Below are 23,804 nucleotides of genomic sequence, written 5' to 3' on the forward strand. Positions count from 1 at the left end.
TCTAGAACATGCAACATATAATTGTCCATGTGAGAAGCAATCCGTGTCTAGATCTAAACCGCACAATTCTAAAGATTGGCCCTAAGCTTTGTTGATGGTGATTGCAAACGCCAATCGAATTGGGAATTGCAATCTCTTAAATTGAAATGGCTTATCCGTTGGAATCATAGGAATGCGAGGAATGAGGACATCTGCACCTTTGAAAGGTCCTGTCAAGATTGTTGCTTCTACGACGATGCTCATGAATTTATTTACTACAAGCAGCGTGCCATTGCAAAGCTTTGGCTGGTTGATATTCCGCAACATGATAATTGGCATGCCGATTTTCAATTGCAGTACGTGCGGTGGCATCCCTGGAAGATCGAGTGAATTCAAAAATTCTGTTGGATAATTAACTGCTTCATCTGCTTCCACAACAGTGTCGACGGACTTGTATGTGACTGTCTCGCTTTGAATGTGAGACTGAATAATGTTAAGTTCGTAGATGTCTTTGTTCTTGGCTGCAAGAATAGCTCGTTCACTCAGCCAATCGTGATTCTTATAATTGGTTTGAATATTGGGAAATACTTTTTCAACCAATTCTTCTTTTGACGTCACTAAATTGCAGAAGTTATGAGGTAATGAAATTCGTCCTGAGGTCAGATCAACCCGTACCTTTCCGTTCCCAATTTCCAGGAATTGATGTGAGAATATCTCAGCTGATCGATCGTTTCGCAGCTGGACACGCATATTTGTAGTTAATTTTAACGTCTTAACATGTCGCCACAAAGTAGAGTATTTCAGGCAAGCATTTATTTTGTCCGCTGGTGTCGATCAAGGAATTACAGGTAATGTTTGCCTGAAATCTCCTGCAAGCAATATTAATGCGTTCCCAAATGGTCTGATGTTTCCACGCAAATCTTGCAATGATCGATCAAGAGCCTCGAGCGATTTCTTGTGCGCCATTGTGCATTCATCCCAAACAATTCGCATTTCTGCAATACTTTTCCCATGCTTTGGAAATGTTGCACGTGGGAGTTTCAATGAATTGCATGTTCAATGGCAATTTCAAAGTGGAATGAGCAGTTCTTCCACCTGGTAGCAATGTCGCAGGTATTCCGGACGATGCAAGAGCTAAGGCTATGTCATTTTGGGATCGAATTGCTGCCAGAATCAGTCTAATTAGGAACGTTTTACCAGTTCCTCCTGGTGCATCTAAGAAGATAGCGTGTGTTGCTTTTACGTCCAACAGATGGCGCTGTTTTTCAAAAAAGCATGTTTTTACCTGTCACAGGTGTGACATCTATATAATATAGGTATATAAAAACATGCGCGTATTCGAATGCAACGTTGTGTCAAAATTTCAAAGCAATCGGTGAAGAACTTTCGGAGATTTAAGATTTTGAACAAACGAACATTTACATTTTTATTTATATAAAATAATAATAATAATAATAATAATAATAATAATAATAATAATAATGAGGAGGAGGAGGAGGAGGATAGATAACTGCAGTACTTCCACATCTGTTTAGGCTTCCATACAAATGGGAAACTAATCCCCGTGTGTATTTCCCTCTTAAATGAGGAGATGTTATATTTCAGCCTAAACAACAGCAGAAGGATTGTTAGCAAGTAATCCAAAATAAATGCAAAGATAAAAACAAAAACTATTTGACTATTTGTGTTGTAGGTTTACATGATGAGCCCATTGGTTTGGCAGGCTATTGCAGGGCCTTATAAATGTTATTGATTTTAGCCTGAAATAAATATATACATATTTTGCATTGACATAGCCTTTATACTGTATAACTCTTGGCCTTGAATCTTGATTTTTTTCTTCTTCAGCCAAACCATGCAGACTTTTTTGCATTATTTGCAAACTCACTGAAAAAGCTTCCGATAAGAAGGGCAAAGCCATCTTGTAGGTACAAATCCCTGCTCTGCCGTGGAAGCTTGCTGGGTGACCTTGGGCCAGCTGCACACTCTCGGCTTAGCCTCCCTCACAGGGTGGTCGTTGCAAGCTGCAGTCGGAGTGAATGTCTCAGGGGACCAGGAGAAGCATTACCTGAAGTGGAAAGTGCCTTCCTTCTGGCCAAAGCCGCTCCCTGGCACAACACAGATGCCCGTCTCTTCTAGCAGTTGGAGGCAGAAAAACATGTCTGGGGCCTGGCCTTGTGCCTGGGGGGAGAAAACAGGGGTCGTCGCCCAGAAAACCTGCTGGGAGCAAATCGCCCAAGATATGGGGAGGGGCTGTCACCGCCGGGCAACCAGAACCCAGGGCTGCCCTGTCGGTTGCCTCTCCTTTGCCTCAGGCTCACGTTCCCCCATCACAGGCCCTGAAGAAGACCAACAAGCCCAGCCTGCTTGGATGTGGCGATGGCCATCCACCAGACGCTCCAGGAAAATTCGCCAGCAAGCAGCACATCCTCTACAGGCAGTCTGGTGCCTGAGAGCCACAGATATCTTGCTGCTGATTGTGGAGGTTCCATTCATAGAATCATAGAATCATAAAGTTGGAAGGGACCACCACAATGCAGGAAACTCACAACTACCTCCCCCCACACACCTCCACTGACCCCTACTCCATGCTCAGAAGATGGCCAAGATGCCCTCCCTCTCATCATCTGCCTAAGGTCACAGAATCAGCATTGCTGACAGATGGCCATCTAGCCTCTTCTCAAATACCTCCAGGGAAGGAGAGCTCACCACCTCCTGAGGAAGCCTGTTCCACCGAGGAACCACTCGAACTGTTAGAAAATTCTTCCTAATGTCTAGATAGAAACCCTTCTGATTTAATTTCAACCCATTGGTTCTGGTCCGACCTTCTGGGGCAACAGAAAACAACTTGGCACCCTCCTCTCTATGACAGCCCTTCAAGTACTTGAAGATGGTTATCATGTCCCCTCTCCGTCTTCTCCTCTTCAGGCTAAACATACCCAGCTCCTTCAACCTTTCCTCATAGGACTTGGTCTCCAGACCCCTCGCCAGCTTCAAGCTTCCTCCAGCTTCCTACTTATGCCAGGAACGCTGATAGTGAGGACACCTTCCCTTGTTTTGGGGATTCTCTTGCATGAAGATCTCTGCCTGCCTCGGTCTGGCTGCCTGTTATACCCCCTCGTGGAAAAAGTGAGTGGAGCTCTGACTGCTGAGAGGCAGAGAAAGCTGGAGAGGATCGCAGAGGCCCGAGGCGCCTTTCTCTCTCCACAGTTTATACTGCCCTTGGGTCTTATTGCTGCCTCGCCGCTAGTTTCCCCAGCTCCGGAAAGAGCCAGAGAAGGAGAGAGACAGCCCCGGCCTGCATTTTCCTCCCCTCGGCCCCTCCAGCTGTGGGGAGCCTTCAGACTTCTCAACAGCCCTCGGCCTGTGCAGGCAGTTCAACTGGACAGATGCATGTGCAGGGTCAGGAAAGTGGGACTATTCCTAGCACACACACAGCCTCCTTTCACACATTTGGCACCAGAACAAAATGCATACATGAATGCATGCAATCTGTACTATCCATTTGCAAGTGCAGAGTGGAGACCTGGAGTCCAGATCAGTGCTGTCAATCCACATGTGAAGACTCAGAGGAAGTATCTTGGTCATCACTGCCCCCCACCCCCATGTATGCACTTGCACCGGTGTGCACAAAATACCTGGAGAATCTCAAGGGCTGGTTCCCACATGCATCCTCTTCCCATTTCAGCCAAATCTGCTCAGCTCTGACATGCTGCAGCTTTCCAAGTTCTTGGGCAGGTCTTTTCCCCAGCCCCAGTTGGAGATAACATTGGCCGAAAGCTCCTGCTCACACACACACCCCGAGCTCTGCCCCCTCTCCTGCCCCACTGAAATCAAGACAGTGGGTCACTCAAGGAATAGAGATCTCCATGGAATGGGGCTTAGGACCTGGGTGGAGGGCCAGCCTTACCTTTGCTGCTTCCACAGCCCGAGGAGGCAACTGGATCCGGGGGAAGGCGTACATGGCTCCTTGCACCGGGTTACAGTGGAATCCGGGGGCCTGATTCAAGGTCTCCTCTGTGAGCCGGGCCTTCTCGGCGAGGGCACCCAGCACGGCCTGCTTTTCCTGCAAGAGGAGGCCTGCAGGGTCAGAGCGTGGAGAAAGAGCTTCCGGCCACAAGGAGGACCAAACCCAGCAGGGCGCATTCAGGAAACACATCGGCAGGAGGGTAGTGAGGGTGAAACCATCTTAGCCAAGTTCTGCTTGCCATGTTGTTGAAGATAGGAAAGGGCCACACGGGGGTTTGCCTAAGATGGGCATCTTATAGACCCATCTTATAGGGTTGCCAGCCCCCCCCCCCCGGCCACTGGTGGGGGTGTGGGGTTTGGGTTGCCAGCTCCAGGATGGGAAACTCCTGGAAATTTGGGGATGTAGCCTGGGCAGGGCAGGGACCTCAGTGGGGTACAGTGCCACAGAGTCCACCCTCCAAAGCAGCCGTTTTAGACAGGGGAACTGATCTCTGGAGAGGAGCTGTTGTTCCAGGAGATCCCCAGGGCCAACCTGGAGCCGGCATCCCTACCTCACCCACACACCTTTCCCTCCTGCCCCCCCTTCCCTTCACCCTACCCAACAGCGACCTTCCACTGGTGAGGGTATTGCCAGGTGAATGGCTGAGCTTGAGATGTGGGAGCCCTGGCACATTCAAACACACTGCCTTGAACAAGGCGGGGAGTCGGGTTGCCCGCTCCTCCGGGTTGGGAAATTCCTCAGTGGGGTACAATGCCATAAAGTCCACCCTCTGAAGCAGCCGTTTTCTCCAGGGGTGGGTGGATCGTTGAAATTTTGGGAGATCTCCAGGCCCCACCTGGAGGCTGGCAGCCCTACGCAAGAGTAGAACAAGCCCAGACGAACCTGCTGGGAAAGTTCAGCCTCCTCCAAATGCTTCCTGGAAGAAGACAGCTTTACGTGCCTTCCTGAATGGAGCAGCTTAAACAACTGAAATCCGTAACTAGCAAATCTTGAAAGACAGCCCTGGTCTAAAAGATCCAACTCAAAAGGCAGGAGACATCTGCAGACACAAGCATCTGAGGAACAGCAGGAAAGATAAGGATGGCTTCCCCGTGGCAACACTTCTCCATGGAACCTCTGTTGCCCCTGCAGAGGCAGAAGGATTTCCAGTGGCAAGGGAGCACCCGCAGGGAAGGTGTTCTCCCACTTTCCTCACTTCAGCCCCCTCTCCCCGCATGCAACACTGGGCTTTTTCTGACAGACCACTTGAGCATTATATCAATCTGTCTGATAGGTCTTTTGTGTGTGTGTGTGTGTGTGTGTGTTTGTATTCATATTTCTAACCTGCCCACCCTGGCCAAGGCCAGGTTCACGGGTTATGCACAGGTTGCTCCTGTCACGGTCACTCCGACTATTTTCGGTCTTCTAAGGGGTGACATGATAGAGGTCTATAAGATTAGGCATGGTTTGGAGAGAGTGGACAGGGAGATGTTTTTCTCCCTCTCCCATAATATTAGAACGTGGGATCATCTGTTGAAGCTGGAGGGTGAGAGATTCAAAACAGATAACAGGAATTACTTCTTCATGCCACGCATAGTTAAATTGTGGAACTCCCTGTCTCAGGATGTGGTGATGGCTGCCAGCTTGGAGGGCTTTAAGAGGGGAGTGGACATATTCATGGAGGAGAGGGGTATTCATGGCAGTTAGAATGGATACTAGTCATGCTGCATACCTATTCTCTCTAGTATCAGAGGAGCATGCCTATTATTTTGGGTGGGGTGGAACACAGGCAGGATGGTGCTGCTGCACTCCTCTTGTTCGTGGGCTTCCTAGAGGCACCTGGTTGGCCGCTGTGTGAGCAGACTGCTGGACTTGATGGGCCTTGGTCTGATCCAGCAGGGCCTTTCTTATGTTCTTATGCTTCATTTTAATGATGCATGTATTTCCCAACCTTCAGAAGTTGCCTTTCTCTCCCCTCATGTTTTCCCGTTTTCAGGGTGCTGTTTTATCCCGCATTTACAGTCTGCCTTGATCCCAAATCGAAAGCCAGTCCTGTGCATACTTGTCACTTCGGGTTTTTCTTCCCATGCCCATTCTCGCTTCTCCCTCTCACGTGTCTGTCCCCCTCACCCAGCCCCTTCCCTTGAAGCCATTATCCAGTGCACTAGAGAGGGAATAATGCTGAAATACTATAAGGCTGCTTATTTAGTCAGTTTTACAGCGAGTGTTGGTCAGTTTCAGATTGAACAGTTGAGAGAAAGCTGAAATAATCACAAACAACCTATGTGGCTTCTTATTTGGTCAGTTTCACAGCGAGTGTGGGTCATTTTCAGTTCTCGGAAGGATGGAACAGAGCCAGGCTGATTTTCCACATCCCCTTATACTCATCCTCTTATAGGCATGAATGCCTTTTTTTTTTTTGCAAGTGCAAAACTATCAATGGAACAATGAATGTCACAAATGACCATGTAAGTATTTTAATGTTCTTATGACCCTTGCATTGAGTTATGCAGAAACAAATTGGTGGGGATGGGGAGTTGTCCAGATCCATCTCTGCTTTGGCTGTAAAATGGCCACTTGGTTCAGACCAAATGAAAGAATCTTGCTGCGGGGCTGGCAAAGGGCTGGTGACGTATTTCAAAAAAGTACTTCAAAGCAGCATTTTCAGGGAGGAGGGATTCACGCGTGGTTGAGAAGCTTTGCATTTTTGCTGGGGATGCATAATTGATCACAAGGTACTCCTGGAATTTCTTTGGGGCAAAAAGGCCTTGTGCATAGTGTTTTGAGAATTCAACTGCAAATACAGTGCAGTTGTAGAACAGCAGATTCAGTGGAAACAGACCGTGTATAAAAGGCCATAGCTACTCTGAGTTTCCAACTATCATTTTTTAACAAGTCTTCAGCCCTTTTCATTGCAGGGATATAAGGAGAAAGACAAGAATCTGCAGTAAATCTGTCATGCAATGCTGATTCTATGGCCTTAGGCAGTTCATGAGAGGGAGGGCATCTTGGCCAACTTCTGGGCATGGAGTAGGGGTCACTGGGGTGTGGGGAAGGTAGTTGTGAAATTCCTGCATTGTGCGGGGGGTTGGACTAGATGACCCTGGTAGTTCCTTCCTGGTAGTTCCTTCCTATGATTCTATTAAATAGGGCTACAGGCTTTTAAAAATCTGGGAATTAGAGGATCTAGCAGATAAATAGTTATAATGCTATGTCAATATGTTAATCAAAGATTTTTATAAAAGCCTGAGAACCAGCCATGGGGGGGAAAGCTGGTGTGGTGTGTAGAGCGTCTGACTAGGACTTGGGATGACTGGGTGTAAATCCCTCAATCAACCGTGGAAGCCTGCCAGGTAACCCCGGGCCTGTCACAACCTCTCAGCCTAACAAGGTTGTTGTTGTGAGGATTAAGTGGAGGAGGGGGGACGATATGAAAAGTCTGGGTCTCTGATCAGGGAGAAAAGCAGGATATAATTTTTGTTTAAAAGCATAAATAAGCAAGGAAAATGGTGGCAACGTGGATGGAACCTCTGAAAATGCACACCTCCCCATCTCCATGAGGTCCAATGGTGTTTTGACTGTGATCTTTCCAAAAGGATCATATCAAACTAGGTTTTGGAAAGACTGCAGCAAAGTGGGGCAGGGTGGGGGACACAAAATAGATGGCTGGGGGGATGTTGTGGGCACAGAGGATAACATAGCAGGTGGAGCACGTTTGGCTTGTAAGTCTGGGTCAGCTGAATGGGGCATCCCTGCATGCCTGCCTCTGAGGCAAGGAAGGAAGATTTGCAGGTCCCGGGGACGGGGGTCAACCTGAGTCCCAGCTTGCAAGTGAAGCATCCCCAACCTCCATCTGATATCCACCATTCTTACCCTGACCTTTCTCCAAGGAATTCAGGGCAGCATGCTTCATTCCTCCCTCCCCATTTTTTTTAAAGAATATTTTTTATTGATTTTGATATAACTGGGGATACAGGAAAGGAAAAAGGGTAAGGAAAAATATTAACAAAAATGCATTCCTCCCTCCCCATTTGATCCCCACAACAACCCTGTGAGGTAGATTCAGCTGAGAAAGAGTGACTGGCCCAAGATTGACCAGCAAGATTCTTAGCTTAATGGGGATCTGAACCTGGGACTCCCCAGTCCTACCGTCACCACCTCATTGTCTGTTCCATCTCTCCCCTATATGCCTAGGAGGCCCACATTTTGCTTACCTGGTTGAACTGCTGGTAGGAAGGGTCTCCAGGCTCGGGCCGGTTCACCACCACGTCCAGGACTATCTGCCCAGTCACTGGCGGGCACAAGCGCACAGAGACCAGCTTCGACAGCTGCTGCTGAACACCTGGGTCCATGTTAATCACCTCCATGTAACCTCCCCGGAAACCACACCTGGCAACATGAGGGAAGGAGGAGAGAGTGCCCTCAGGGGCTCAAGGCAGCTATTTTGGAATGGGGACAGCAGAAAATGTAAATGTTCGCCCTGCTGTTCTTGTCTCTGTTTCCATCAGCAATCAAGGGGAGGGAAATCACGGTCAGAGAGGAATCCTGCAGAAGCCACCCTCTTCCAGTGGTGCTACCTCAGGCAACCCCTCTCCAGGTAGGGTTGCCAATCTCCGGGTACTAACTGGAGATCTCCTGCTGTTACAACTGATCTCCAGCCGATAGAGATCAGTTCCCCTGGAGAAAATGGCCGCTTTGGCAATTAGACTCTATGGCACTGAAGTCCCTCCCCGCCCCAAACTTCGCCCTCCTCAGGCTCCATCCCCAAAACCTCCTGCCAGTGGCAAAGAGGGACCTGGCAACCCTAACTCCAGGAAAGGGGATGACCCAAGGAGGTCAGCCCTTTGCAGGCTTACTAAAGGTGGATCTGATGACCGTGGGAAGGGGCGGCAGGACTCACCCTGAACTGGCCAGGCCTTTTGCTCTGTGCCTGCACTCCTCCACCCACAAGGCCTGATACCTCCATGGAGGCGAGGCCAGACCCCCGGACCCCGGGATCCCGCTCCCCCACCCCACGTGTCCACGGTGCTTGTATTCAGAACTTCTGCCCAGGGCTCTTGTGCAAGAAGAGGCAGACTACTCACTCGCCCATGAAGCCCTTGGAGATGGAGTAGAAAGAAGCCAGCTCCACCGTCTCCGAGTACTTGGGCCCCATCTCAAAAAGAACCTTCTTGAAAGAGTGGAACTGGGAGCCCTTGGCATAAACGTTGTCTTGATAAACCTGTGGGAGAAAGAGCTGGTGGGGACTGCGGCCGGGGCCCCCACTGCTAGCAGGGCAAAGAGCAACGGGCTCAGCCTCTGCAACAAGACTACGCTGGAGCAGGAAACCACCAAGACACGTCCTCAGTTCCTGTTCTCTGCAGACATTCCCAGGCCAGTCCTGTGCCCCATTCCTCAGCAGAGGGCCTTGGACAGATGGGCAAATGTGGGGAGGGGACTCACCTCATCAGCCAGGAGGAAAAGCTGCTCCTCCCAAGCAAAGTGGATGACATCTTCAATGCATTTGCGGCTCTGGACCTGCCCTGGGGTGGGAGAGAGAGACAGAGACGTTGGTTGGGGGAGACCTCTGGGGAGGTGGAGAGGCGCAGCTAGACTGGGTGGCTGCAAGGCTCTCGGTCCAGTTTACACAGTCACTTATCAGCCCCTGGGTTCACTCCAGCCGCTGATTCCTTTCACATGTTCAGGGTGTTAATTGCAGGGCTGAAGCGAGTCCCGGGAAGGGTCGGGGTCAGAGGGTGCAGCCCCTGCAGGTTGGCAGTAGAAGAGCTCGATCCAAGTCCAGTAGCACTTTAGAGGCCAACAAGATTTTGGAGATATGAGGTTTTGAGATATCTGACAAAGGGAGCTTTGACTCTTGAAAGCTTATACTCCGAAAATCTAGCTCAAGGAAGGTCAGCAGTCTTCAGGGGCTCTTCACTCACCTCTCGTTCATCCCAGGACTGCCAAATTGTCAACTTTAGTGGGTGGAGTACAGATCACAGTGATCAGCAGATGACCCAAGAAAATAAGCCAGGGCCTGAAGCATCAGGGAGTTCCGTATTTCTGTTGCCCGTGGGAGAGATTTGGCTCCTCTTCTAGACGCAGCTTTATTTGGCTCCCAGGGGCCACCACCAAGTGTGCTTGCTCACTGTTTCACTTTTGCGTGAAATACTCACGAGACCCCCTATCAGTCTTATTGCTTTGTAAGCTCCTATATATCTAGAGAAGAGGGCCACAGCTCTCCTGCCGCACAAGCGGGTCCTTCAGGAAATGCAGCCTTCCCTTCCTGCAGCCCCTGACCCTCAAAGGAGGTCCTTATAGCCCCTGACCCTCAAAGGAGGTCCTTATGGGCCATTCCCACTGTGGGAATGGCACACTTACTATTAAGCAACACCGACTTCACTTATTGAACGTCACCATCCATAAGGGAGGGGGAAATGACCCCATCCAGATTAGAGATCTGAACTGATCAGATCTCAGAACCTCAGCAGATTACATACCGGTCGGGTTGCCTGGGTTGATAAGGCACAGGGCACGCGGGTGGCAGTGCTTGCGGGCTTCGTGCAGGGCTCTCCGCAGCTCCTCCACGTTTAACGCCCAGCAGTTCTCCTCGTCCAGGTAGTAGTTGATCTGCACGGCGTTCAGTTCCGCCAGTCCTGCCGAGTACAGGGGGTACTGGGGGATCGGGATGAGCACCCCAGTGTGGGAGAGCCCCTCCCCAGACACCAGCAGCTTCAGGATTGTCTAAGGGGCAGACCAGGGGGAAATGAGGAAAACGCCTTATGATTTATTTTGTTCGCTGCCTATCTCCCACCTCACGCCCACCAGTGCCTAAGGCAGTTCAGAATAAGGTCACTGGGCTGAGATAACCCTTGCAAACATTCCTTCCCCCCTCATTTGCTAGGGTGGCTGACCTCCAGATTGGACCTGGCAATCTCCTGGAAATACAGAGATCAGTACCCCTCGAGAAAATGGCTGCTTTGGAGGGTGGCCTCTATGGCATTATATTCCACTGGGGTCCCTCTTCTCCCCAAACTCTGCCCTCCCCTAATCTCCAGGAGTTTCCTAACCTAGAACAGGCAGCCCTATTGTACCACAAGCATTTTTCGTTGGCGGTATGGCCAGACAGGCTTGCCCAGCAGGGCTTCCAGGACACCCTAGCAGGCACATGGCAGTTGTCATGCTGTGTTTAAAGAGTCCTGGGGAAAGATAATTATGTACTGGAGGGGGGAGGCAATGAGAAATCATGTGGGTAGCAGCAAGAAGTGGTGTTGGCAGCCCCTGGCTGCATCCGAGCAGCAATTAAAGCAGCGGTAGCTAAGAACAAAGAGCAACCAATTAAAATCCGGATCTGACCGTTCTCAGGCCCATTAATTAAGGCAGCCCCATTGAGGGAGCAAGAACGTCTCCTCTCTATTCACTAGCCATCAGCTCAGCCAAGGGGGGGGCTGGCCAACAGTGCTCTCTCCTCTTTGAGCAGAGAAGAAGAGGAAGAAGAAGTGTTGGTTTTTATATGCCGATTTTCTCTAACTTTTAAGGATAATCAAAGTGGCTTACAATCTCCTTCCCTTCCTCTCCCCACAACACACACCTTGTGAGGTAGGTGGGGCTGAGAGAGCTCTAAGCGAACTGTGATAGCCCAAGATCACCCAGCAGGCTTCATGTGGAGGAATGGGGAATAATACCCGGTTCTCCAGATTAGAGTCCACTGCTCCTAACCACTACACCACACTGGCTCTCAATGAATGCAGACCATGTGTGTCTGAAGAGACCACACCCTTAGCTCATCCTTTTGTGTACATCCCTTTTTTAAAAAAAATTAGGACATTTCTGCATCCTGCAAGGATGGATTTTGCTGAGACTCTTCATTAAAGGCCCAAAGGCAGGCTGTGGGCCATCCTGGCAAGCGCCCACTGGCAGCACACGTGGCAAAGCCTGGTGCTGCTCCTTCTCCAAGGTTTTGCCTCCACGTGCTCTGGGGATCCTGTCCTGCACACAGACAATCCCCATTTGCTTTAGCCCCAGCTGCCAAGAAGAGCCACAAAAGGGCCTTTGAGAAGCTGTCTCAGTGCCCAGAGCTGGCCACCAGCAAAGGGGGCCTCAAAAGCTTTGAGGGTTGCCAAGTCTGGCTTGGCAAATCCTTGGAGATTTGGGGACAAAGCATGGGGAGGGTTGAGTTGGGGGCAGGGAGGGAGCTCAGTAGGGTTGTGGCGCTACAGAGCCCACCTTCGATTTCCTCCAGGGGAAAAGATCTCTGTAGTCTGGAGATCAAGTGTCATCTGGGAGGCAGTTAAACCTACACAAAGTGGGAGCGCAGGGAAGGGCAAGAGCTACTGAGTTGTCACGGCCCACAGGCCAGTTTTTTGTCTACAGGCTGACCAGCCCTCCTCAATATTAACTTGGCTGCAGCTTCTACAGACATAACAGACACATTCTCACACTCTGCTATTCAAATAGTCTCCTACAGAGAGCCAGCGGGGTGTAGTGGTTAAGAGCGGTGATTTGGAGCGGTGGACTCTGATCTGGAGAACCGGGTTTGATTCCCCACTCCTCCACATCAGTGGCGGAGGCTAATCTGGTGAACTGGATTTGTTTCCCCACTCCTACACACGAAGCCAGCTGGGTAGCTGGATGACCTTGGGCTCATCACACTCTCTCAGCCCCACCTACCTCACAAGGTGTCTGTTGTGGGGAGGGGAAGAGAAGGTGACTGTAAGCCGGTTTGATTCTCCCTTAAGTGGTAGAGAAAGTCGGCATTTAAAAACCAACTCTTCTTCTTCTACAGGCATAGAACATGACGAATGGAGGGTGATACACACAGGCATTGGATGAGCACCGCTGAACTTCCTCAAATGTAATGTGTCCACATAACTAAATTTCCACCAACTGTGGGCCGCAATCACTATCAATTTCCTGGGGAATTCCATGTCAGAATTCTGTTTCTTGCATGAGTAACAGAATTCCTAATCATTGGGCAACACATTACATCCCCCCTCCTCTGATATGCCCTCCAGTGCCCCTTCATTCAGCCGGCACAGTGGTGCCTGTACCATGATAGCATCACTGGCGCCGGTGGAAAGGAAGATGTTTTCTGACTTGGCTGGAATGCCCCCATCTCTTCTCTCAATGAAGTTGGCCACGTCTTGGCGGATGAGTTCGATCCCAGGGCTGGCACTGTAAGCACCTAAACAGCAGAGGGGAGGAGAAGGAGCGAGGATTATTGAACAGGTGGTTCTGGTCATGCACCTTGTTGGGATTGTCAGAGTGACTCCTTTACATCATCCGTATGTGGCACGCTAAAAGGACTCCATAAATTATTATTAATATTTATAATACAATGATAATGTAGATCTTTTTCAACATGAAATGTCAGGTTGGTCAGTGGTACAGCCACTGGGGGTGGGGGCTGCTAGCAAGAACACAAGGACCAAACCTGCATCCAAGGGACCAGACTGAGCTATTGTGAACAGTCACCAAAAAGTCTACAACCTGCTCACACATTACAGAGTACACAGGTTGAGTCAGGGGCCCTACCGCGGATCAGACGTGGAGAATACTCACCAATGCTTTGTCCCCCACATGCTTCCAGCAGCCTGCAGGCTTTCTTCTTGGCATCCTCTGGAAAGTTGGGGTCGTTCAAAAGTTCCGGGTACATACAGAGGGCAGAGACCTGCCAGGGGAGAACACGGACGAGGCCCTGAGGACTCGCAGCCTTTCCCTCAACCAGATATCTGTATACTGATGGTGGGTTTTCAGCGGTGAGGCAAAGGCACTCTGCACTAGGGCTGTTGATTTGGTTCGGCCTGAACCAAAAAACAGCTGAATTTTCCCCGATTCGGCGGTTTTTAGTTCGGATGGAGCCGAACTCGAAAAAGGCGGGAAGTTCGGGGAGCCGAATTCAGCGAGTTTGGGAGTTCGGTGAATAAATTTGGCAAATTCAGGGTCCGGCGCAGCAGCATAACCGTCAGTTAGTAAGTAGCATTCTCCCGCGGCCAATCGGTGGCCAAGCAGGGTCTTCTTCTGGCCAATCAGTCGCAATTGAGCATGTAAGCCCAGCTGCTGCGCGGCCCGGGGAGAGAAAGAGAGAGTATCTGTGAGAGAGAAATCCCCGTGGGAGGGTGCGTGTGCACATTCGCACCTTTCTGCGGCTCTGGGGGGCATTTTTGGGGGTAGAGGTCTCAAACTTTCAGGGTAGCTTGAGTGGACGCTTCTTGCAAGAATCCCCAAGTTTTGTAAAGATAGGGTCAGGGGGTCCCGAGATATGGGGCCCGGAAGAGGTTCCCCCCCCAAAAAATCGCCCACAGGAATAAAGCCACTTAAAGCACATTGGCCCTTTTCCGCGGCTCCGGGGGGGCATTTTGGGGGGTAAAGGTCTCAAACTTTCAGGGTAGCTTGAGTGGATGCTTCTTGGAAGAACCCCCAAGTTTTGTAAAGATAGGGTCAGGGGTCCCGAGATATGCCCCCCTTTCCCTATTGGGATGAATGGGATCAACCGATCCTGTGCATCTCAAGAGCAGCAAATCCAAGGCAAAACCTCCCGTGCTTAAATGGAATCTTATTGGATTACCCAGTCCTCCAAGTCCCTCCTGATGGAACAGAAGACATCCACAGTAAGACCCCTTTTGGGGCTTTAATCTATAATTTTTTTCTGTGTGTATGTGGGGGGGGGAAGCAGAGTCTGTGGGGGGGGGCAGTTTCTGTGGGGGGGAAGCCAAAGGAGGCTTTCGCCCATTCTGCCGAGGGGTGTGTGACCGCTCACCTCTGTGGGAGTGTGTGTGTACTGCTTTTAAAGTTTTAATGTTTAAAGTTGAATCTGTGCGGCAGCTAGCAAGTCTCTCTCCGCTCGGCACCCAGGCCGCGCCTCCTCCTTGGTGTTTTTCCCTGTTTTTGCCCCTAGCCTGGGGTTGAATGCAACGGGGCGGCTTGCATGAGATCCCCTGCGTCTTGGATTTTTTCCCCGTTTGGGGGGTGCACCATGGCGCCGTATTTGTTGGAGAGGTGGGTGGTGGTGCTGGTGAGACTTGCTTGAGTTTGGTGTGGTCGTTTGCATAAGGGGGGAGCGTCCCTCCACCATGAGAAGAAGGAGCAGGGCAGAAAATACAAACTCTGGGGGTTTTTTTTGCACGGTCTGTTTTGCTGCTCACTCAAAAATGTTTTTGCAAAATCTGACTTTCACAATACATTTGCACGGTCCAAGTCACCTTCTCCTTTTTTCCTTTTTGCTATAGCTAGCCTAGTGCACCTCTGTTCCTTTCCATGGTCGCTCGCGTGTTGCTTTGCATTGCAATGGTTAGCACGGGAGGTTTTGCCTTGGATTTGCTGCTCTTGAGATACACAGGATTGGTTGATCCCATTCATCCCAAAAGGGAAAAGGGGGGACCCCATATCTTGGGACCCCCTGATCCCATCTTTACAAAACTTGGGGGTTCTTCCAAGAAGCGTCCACTCAAGCTACCCTGAAAGTTTGAGACCTCTACCCCCAAAAATGCCCCCCCCCGGAGCCGCGGAAAAGCACCAATGTGCTTTAAGTGGCTTTATTCCTGTGGGAGATTTGGGGGGGGGCAACCTCTTGGGGCCCCATATCTCGGGACCCCCTGACCCTATCTTTACAAAACTTGGGAGTTCTTGCAAGAAGCGTCCACTCAAGCTACCCTGAAGGTTTGAGACCTCTACCCCCAAAAATGCCCCCCGGAGCCCCGGAAAGGCGCAAATGCGTTTTTAATGACTTTATTCGGCCGAATTTCCCCCCGAACTCGAACTAGGCGCCGAATTTCACAGATCCGAAGAGGGGGAGTTCGGACTTCGACACGTCCTGAATTAAAAAGGGCCGAATTCTGCCGAATCCGAACTTTATCGATTTTTTTTTCAACAGCCCTACTCTGCACTCTGCTCTTCCTTACTATCACCTCATATGTTCTGATTTAGGGCTGAATTTGGACTCTGAAAACTCACTCCAGGGGCTGAAGTGTACCTGGATTGCACTTGAATTAAGACTTGCCTACATGGAAGTAGACTGCCTGGGATGGATTCTCTCCTGCTGCCTTCAACCTATGGGAGGAAAATGCCCCCCCCCACACCATGGCAGGTATTTCCAGACTGTTTCCAGAGTGTGTGAGACCCTCTGCCTCTCAAGCCCTGCTCTCTGTGCCCGTGCCTTCAGAGGTGAGGCAGGTGGCAACGACAGACTGGGCATTCTCTCGGGGGGCAGCTCGCCTTTGGAATGCCCTCCCTCTTGAGCCTCACTGGGCACCTATTTTACTTTCATTCAGGCGCCAGGCCAAAACACATCTTTTTACCCAGGCTTTTAATTATGGGTTTTATCTTCTCAGCTTTTTAACTGTCTGCTTTTTTGGATGGTTTTATGCTGTTTCTGTCCAATGGCTTGATTTGAAAGGCTTATTTTTATATTGTTAAGTGATTTTAATCATAAGAGACGACACAGAAATATCCTAAATAAAAGAATGATCTTTCCAGGACCCCAGAAAGGGAAGCATAATGCAAGAGGGTCTCCAGGGGTTGTTCCCCGTGTCTGGTGAAAAGATTCCTGCCAATTGAGGGACAGGGAGGACAGAGTAGGACTCCCATGCCTGTAACAACTGTGGGCAGGCAGAAATTCAAGAGGTACAGCTCTTGCCTTGATATTAAATCCCGCACCCCAACAAGGCTCTGCGTGCCACGCTGTGAATGATCTCAGATGCCCATTGTTCCCCCCTCGCATGCACCCACACCCCCTCCAAGCCCCAAGATCATACCTGGCGCAGGAAAGTGATTGCCTTCTGCCCCATGGCATGGGCATCACCAATATTGGCTCTGATCACCTCTGTGAAAGGTTTCTTTGCTCCCTGTGAAGAGGAAAGGCAAACAAAGAGCAGCTGAGCCCACCAATGGCCTGCAAGTCCCTGCTTGGAAGTGAGAAGGAGACCTTTCCCCCCACCACCACCACACACACACCTCCACCACAACATGCTGGGCAGAGCGTCAGGGCCAGCTAAAGGAAACAAGACGGCCCCAGCAAGAAGCTAAAAACTGGCCTGGGACTGGGTGTCTGGGGGCTCTGCCCTGGGCCGGGATCTGAGGCTCATATCTAGGACTGCCAACATCCAGGTGCGGCCTGGAGTTCTCCTGGAATTGGGTTGCCAACTCTGGGTTAGGAAATTGTTGGGCATTCAGGGATGGAGCCTGGGGAAGGGAGGGACTGTGCCCCTTCAGACTGCAGCTTTGACTGTTCCTTTGAATAAAGGGCCTGCCACCTCTCTTTGCCGGCACTTCTGGCTTTCTATTAGGGTTGCCAGGTGGGTGGTTTCAGTGGGCAATTGCCCACCAATCCACCCAGCTGCTCAAGAGCAGGGATCGCAAACACAGCAGCGTGGCTTGCAATCACGTCACTTCCGGGTTTACCACATTGCTGCAGCCGCTTTGCCACTCAAACCCCCAAAACGCCAGGGAAGTTCTCCTGTGCAACCAAAGATCATAAGAAGAGCCCAGCTGGATCAGACTGGAGGGCCACAGTGAGGAGACCACGGCCTGCCTGAGATCGTCCTTAGCTGACTGGAAAGACTAGCGATTGCTAGGGTTGCCAGGTCCCTCTTCGCCACCAGCAGGAAGTATTTGGGGTGGAGCCTGAGGAGGGCGGGGTTTGGGGAGGGGAGGGGAGGGACTTCAATGCCATGGTGTCCAGTGGCCAAAGTGGCCATTTTCTCCAGGTCTCTATCGGCTGGAGATCAGTTGTAATAGCAGGAGATCTCCAGCTAGTACCTGGAGACTGGCAACCCTAGTGATTGCCCTTGACTGGCGCAACCTGGGGATTGCCACGGGGTGTCAGGCTAGATGTGAAGGCCCCGGGGGGAAAAAAACAGGAAAAATGGTGGGGAGGGGGGGGGTCCATTTTTTCTTTCCCCAAGGACTTTTAAAAAATCCCAATGGACAATCTGGTTAATTTGGGGGAGCAACGGGGGGGGGGGGGACGCCTATGAATTTTTTTCTTTTTGTGTAAGAAAAATCTCACTTAAAAAGAATTTTACTCATCCTAGATGTATAGCATGAAAAAGACTTTCTCAATGTTTCCAGTTTGTAGAAAATGAAGACATTTAATATGACTGATTGATTGATTTGATTTTTTTAGTCGCCACTCATCGAAAGGGTTCTCATGGCAACTCACAACATTAAAACAGTATAACTGAGTTAAAAAGAACAACATAAAAACAAATAAATATCAACAAATTAACATGGAAATATTAAAATATTAACAAATGCGGCTAGCACCGTCCCACTAACACTCCAAACATGTAAATTACACTATACACTATAGTATTATATTATATACACACTATACTATTGTATATATACTATTATATATTATACTATTCGGCCTAGCATGCCCTGAGGAAACGGAACAGGTGCAGCAGGGCACAGGGGTCATCTGAGAATCATCAAGAGGATGATACCTCTGCCTTTGACCCATTTCAGTCTGGTTTGACACCTAGACAGCTTCTTTGAATCATAGAATCATAGAGTTGGAAGGGACCACCAGGGTCATCTAGTCCAACCCCCTCCACAATGCAGGAAAATCACAACTGCCTCCCCCCCAACTCCCCAGTGACCCCAACCCTCCCCCGCCATGCAGGATCCCACAATCAAAGAGCTCCCAACAGATGGCCATCCAGCCTCTGCTTAAAGACCTCCAAAGGCGGGGACTCCACCACCCTCCGAGGCAGCACATTCCACCATCCAACAGCCCTCACCGTCAGGAAGTTCTTCCTAATGTTTAGGTGGAATCGCTTTTCTCTTAGTTTAAATCCATTACTCTGTGTCCTAGTCTCTGGAGCAACAGAGAACACGCTTGTTCCCTCATCAACATGATCATCCCTTCAGATATTTAAACATGGCCATCATGTCACCCCTTAACCTTCTCTTCTCCAAACTAAACAAACCCAACTCCCTAAGTCTCTCCTCACAGGGCATGGATTCCAGACCTCTGACCATTCTGGTCGCCCTCCTCTGGACACACTCCAGCTTGTCAACATCCTTCTTGAATTGTGGAGCCCAAAACGGGACACAGTATTCCAAGTGAGGTCTGACCAATGCAGCATACAGTGGTAGTATTACTTCCCTTGATCTAGACACAATACTCCTATTGATGCAGCCCAGAATTGCATTGGCCTTCTTAGCCGCCATATCACACTGTTGACTCATGTTCAGTTTGTGGTCCACTAAGACTCCCACATCTCTTTCACGTGTACTGTTATCAAGCCAACTCTCTCCCATCCTGTACCTGTGCCTTATGTTGTTTCTGCCTAGGTGAAGTACTTTACACTTCTCCCTATTGAAATCCATTTTATTGCTTATGGCCCAGCTCTCCAGTCTATCGAGGTCATTCTGAACTCTGACCCTACCCTCCGGGGTATTAACTACCCCTCCTAACTTGGTGTCATGTGCAAATTTGATTAGCATGCTCTCTATTCCATCATCCTTTGAAGTTGGAACGGGGAAGGTGATCCCTGGCGATACAGTTTGCTCTTTCGGTGGCCTTTGACATGGCTGACTGTTCTTATTCACTGGCTTGTAATACGGAGCTGGGTGATGGGAGCAGCCCTCTGGGGTCTTCTGAGCAGATGTAAGGAGCTTCCTCCAGAGGAGCAGAATCAATGGGGAGGGTTTCCCCCACGGAGTGCCACAGGGTTCTCTTCTCTCACCCATGGAAGCTGCCGAATGAGATTGCCCGGGGCTTTGGAGCTGCGTGTCATCAAGCTGCAGATGACCCCAGCAGGGTCAGTTCCAGGTTGTGGTGGGCTCTGGGCACAGAGCACTCCCAGGCCCCCAAACTCCTATGGGGACCCCCACAAAAATTCCCACAGGGAAGCAGGCCATGCAGGGGACTCTGGAGACAAGGCACTCCCTCCTGCCCATCTCTCCCCCTGGCCCACAGTGCCCTTCCAGGAACACCTGCTTCAGAGTAAGCCCCATTGAACTCAAAAGGCCTTACTTCTAAGTAAACATGCAAAGGAGCTCCCGCGGGCTCCCCTGCTAAGCTGGCAAGTCGGCAAGTGAGTTGCTTTTTTCCCCAGCTGGAGGTTCCCTTGCCCAGCAGTCAAGTCAGCCAACTGGAGAACTCCTTGCCTGCCTGCCTGCCTGCCTGCCTCTGCCTGCCTGCCTGCCCCGATGGTCTGCTGGTGATTTTCTTGCCTGCCCACCCAGAGAGTTGCCTGCCCAGCTGGTAAATCAGCCAGCGAGTCACTCCCTGTCTGGCAGACACAGCAACCCGCTGGCAAGTCACTCACTTGCCTGTCTGGTCAGTTGCTCAGCTGCCCAGCCAGCTGGCCTATCGGTCACCTGCTCAGTGGGTGTGTTGTGACGCACAATTGCAAAGCAGGTGAATGCAGACCAGAACCCCCCTCCACCTCCAGAAGTGGAAGAAATGCCGCTTTGCTGACTGAGCACCCAAGTACACTTCGGAGAAGGGCCAGCCTCCCCTACAGCCAGAAGCCACCCTGAGGGGCAGGTGGCTCTCTTACCTCCTTGAGCTCCTTCTCCAGCTGGACGGCCCGGGTGACGATGGGCCCCCGCACTGCGTACTCCACCTTCTTGATCCAGGGGTTCATGGAGTCCAGCGTCAGCACCTTGTCCCGCCATCCCAGCCCGTTCTCCGCCATCCCGGGCTGGCTTGCCTGCTGCTGCTGCAGGGCCCTGCGAAGCAAGAGGGAAGCGGGACTGAGCTGGGCCGACTGCACCCGTCTCGGGCACCCCCCGATCCTGACCCAGGGGGTGCTGCAAGCCAGGATGGCCCGGGCAACTCCGCTCCTTGGCATCGCCTTCTTGGGACCTTGGCCCCGGCTGCTGCAGCTGCTGAGGTTAAAGTCCTGCAGGGAGCCTCCGACCGGGGCAGGCACGGGACGGGAGACAGGCAGGTGCCAAACGGCTGGGAATTCCCAGGCTGGAGAGAAACGTGCAAGAGCCCTCCCCACCAGGGGCGTAGACTTTCCAATTTCCCAGGGGGGGGGCTGGGGCTGGGCCAGACGAATTGCTATGATATCACAGGGAGGAGCCAGTGACATCACAGCGAGGAGCCTCCATTGCCACTATCTATGGAGGCAGGGCCACGGGGAATTTAGGGAGGGGATCCCCAGAAATTTAGGGGGGCTTCAACAAATTATCTTCAGAGAGCTGAAATACAACTTTAACTTTTAATTAAAAATGCAAACTGTTTATTTCTTTAAATTTTAAAAATTACAGTAAAATCAAATTCTCTCCTAATCCCATATTACCCCTTCTGCTGCTGCCACAAGCAGTCACTCCTGCCATATCCCACCCGTCCTTCCCAATTTCGCTTCACCTCCCCACCCCAATAGTTGGCATGTGTTTAGTGTTAAATGTATGCAGATTGTCATCTAGGTACAACTCACTTGTTAAGATGTAACAATTCCAAAACACCCTGTATTTAAATGACACTGAATGTGTTTGTTCTAATTGATGTTCTTTGAATGAACTCATCAGCTATAACATTGAGATCAATTTCCTGAGACATCTGTTTATGTCCATGGAGAAGAGCCATGTGATTGAGCCTTCCTTGTCTTATGCTTGACCATAGAAAGGTCTGTATTCTACGAAGGCATGAGAAGGCACCTTTCTGAGGAGCAGGAGGAGACAGGTATAGTAAGGGCTATTCTGATAAGTTTAGCTAATTCTGGTAGTAGCTGTCGCAGACATTTTCTTTGTTCTCCGCTGAATAAATCAATCACATCACAAAGAGCTAAAAGTTTGACTTTCCTCTCCCTTGCAATATCCAAAAACGTATCCCGATGAAGCCGTAGTCAGGCAGCAACCAAGTCAGTTTTGTAAAAAGTTTAGAATGTATGTACTACCATCCTCTCCTATGGCAAACTTTTCAATTTTGCTCATGTGTTGGGACACATCTGAGGAAAAGCGATTGCGTAAACTGCTGTGGATATTATCAATTACTTCATAAAAGATTTTCCTGTAGAAATCCTTAGGAGATTGAAACTGATGAGGATTACACCCGGCATCAACACGTCACGCAGGCTTTCTGCACCTAGGAACAGCGGGGCTCACTATTTCCAAGACTTTTGCTGTCACGACTGTCCGTGACCAGAACTGTTCAAAGTTGTTCCGCAGTTGCTTTGTACTCTCCTGGGCAGAAGCGAGAAGAAGCTGTGCTTGATGGAACTGTAGATTACTTTTTTGGAGAGCTGTGTTTAATGTGTCCATACGACCAAACACAAGCAGCAAAAAAAACGTCCCCCTCCAGAGGCCAGGTCTACCCATTGGTTTCTATGGGCCTCTGGAGGCAGGTCTACCGCCAAGAAAGCCAATGGGTAGACCTGGCCTCTGGAGGGGGACGGGGTTCCCCCCACCCCAGAGGCCAGGTCTACCTATTGGCTTTCTAGGAGGGGGAAAAACCCTGCAGCTGCCAGGTCTACCACCTACCCAACCACTGGGTAGACCTGGCCTCTGGAGGCCCACAGAAGCCAATGAGTAGACCTGGCCTTCGTGGTGGTGGTGGTGGTGGTGGTGGGGAGTCAGTCCGACCAAGAGACATTTATGTTGTATCGGGCCCTCCTCCCAAGTGAGAGCCTCCTTGTTGTCTTAGAACACAAGAACAGGAAACTACGCACATTTCAGCAATTCTCCAAAAACTACACGGGCTGAAAAGGTCCAAACAGGCAGCTCCAACTAAAAAGCACAAAAAACTTCTCGAACCATAACACCTTTTACAAAGACACTTCAGAATTGTGTCCGCTCTGAAGGGAGAAACTTGGAGGTGTTGCCTGACAGAGCCTCCAAATTCAGGACAGCTCTTTTCTGAGGCTTCGGCTGCAACCTGACGGAAACTCCCTTTTGTTAGGGGGAGAAATGGAAATGGAAAGAAGAGCTTAGGAGTACCTGAAGCAGCCCCCCCTCCTCACTACCATGAAAAAAAAAGGTTCTCAGTCAAGGATACATATGATAGCATCATAGCCCCACCCCATGCCTAGCAAAAAATGACAACAGCAGCAAGCAAGCAAGCAAGCAAACAAAAAAAAGCTATTTCAACAAGGAAATATAGGCACTACCCTTCCGCAGTGTTCCATTTCCAAACTACAATGAAATGATAATGTAACTGAAAAGTAAAATAAAATAGACACTCACTTTTCCCCCTTTGTGGATAGATGATGGGTAGCTGTGTTTGTCTGTCTCAAGTAGAAAAGAGCAAGAGCCCATTTGTCCTTAAGTAGAGAATGCAGACTCAATTAACATCTGGGTGAGAACTGGGGAGATAGCCCCCCGCTTCTCTGAATTGAAGGTCAGGAAGCCACTTGTTGTCAAGGTAAGGGATGACCTTGCAAATAGACTTATCTTGTCTCAGAGAGCCCCAGGATAGGACTGCTTCAGCTGCCATTGTAACTGAGCCCCCCCATATGGGCACTGGTTGCCAGGGGGGGCTCAGCCCCCCATGCCAAGTTTGGGGGGGCTCGAGCCCCCGAGCCCCCTATAGTTTATGCCTAGGCTCCCCATCCCTTTGCACCCAGAGCCCTGCTGCCCAGCTGCCTTGCCTGCCCCACCAGAGAAGGGCACCTACCCAAGCGCCAAGCAGGCGGGGAAGGAGGTGGCCGGTTCTCACATGGGCAGGGAGGGGAAGGAGCAGTGCCTTTTAATGCTGCTGGGCAGGAGGGAGGAGACGTGGGGCTGGAAGACAGAGGCACATTGTGGAGAGCCACCGAAAGGGCCTGGTGGAGACAAAGGCAGAAAGCAAACTCCCCCCCCCCCATCCCCCGCAGGGCCTTTCACCGCCACTGGGCATGATGCCCATGTAGGATGGTGAGAAGGGAAGCAAGGAGCTCTTCGTGCCAAGGCTGGGGAGCCTCTAGGAGAACAGCCTGATGCTGGAAGTAGCACCCCCCTC

The 23,804-nt window shown here is 50.5% G+C and overlaps 1 protein-coding gene across 1 annotated transcript in view; it reads right to left on the reverse strand.

Annotated features, from left to right (window-relative positions):
• GPT (glutamic--pyruvic transaminase) overlaps positions 1–23,804 on the reverse strand; it is a 34,921-nt gene that overhangs the window by 953 nt on the left and 10,164 nt on the right. Inside the window, exons 2-11 of the mRNA XM_056854850.1 lie at positions 20,419–20,590; positions 16,660–16,749; positions 13,469–13,577; positions 12,958–13,091; positions 10,408–10,651; positions 9,371–9,450; positions 9,013–9,149; positions 8,143–8,317; positions 3,890–4,045; positions 2,048–2,160 (exon numbers count right to left, since the gene is read on the reverse strand). Coding sequence (XP_056710828.1) covers positions 2,048–2,160; positions 3,890–4,045; positions 8,143–8,317; positions 9,013–9,149; positions 9,371–9,450; positions 10,408–10,651; positions 12,958–13,091; positions 13,469–13,577; positions 16,660–16,749; positions 20,419–20,556 — 1,376 coding nt within the window. The 5' untranslated portion in view covers positions 20,557–20,590. The remainder of the gene's footprint in view (positions 1–2,047; positions 2,161–3,889; positions 4,046–8,142; positions 8,318–9,012; positions 9,150–9,370; positions 9,451–10,407; positions 10,652–12,957; positions 13,092–13,468; positions 13,578–16,659; positions 16,750–20,418; positions 20,591–23,804) is intronic.

This window comes from Euleptes europaea, chromosome 8 (assembly GCF_029931775.1).
Source record: "Euleptes europaea isolate rEulEur1 chromosome 8, rEulEur1.hap1, whole genome shotgun sequence".
In the NCBI taxonomy this organism is placed as follows: Eukaryota; Metazoa; Chordata; class Lepidosauria; order Squamata; family Sphaerodactylidae; genus Euleptes; species Euleptes europaea.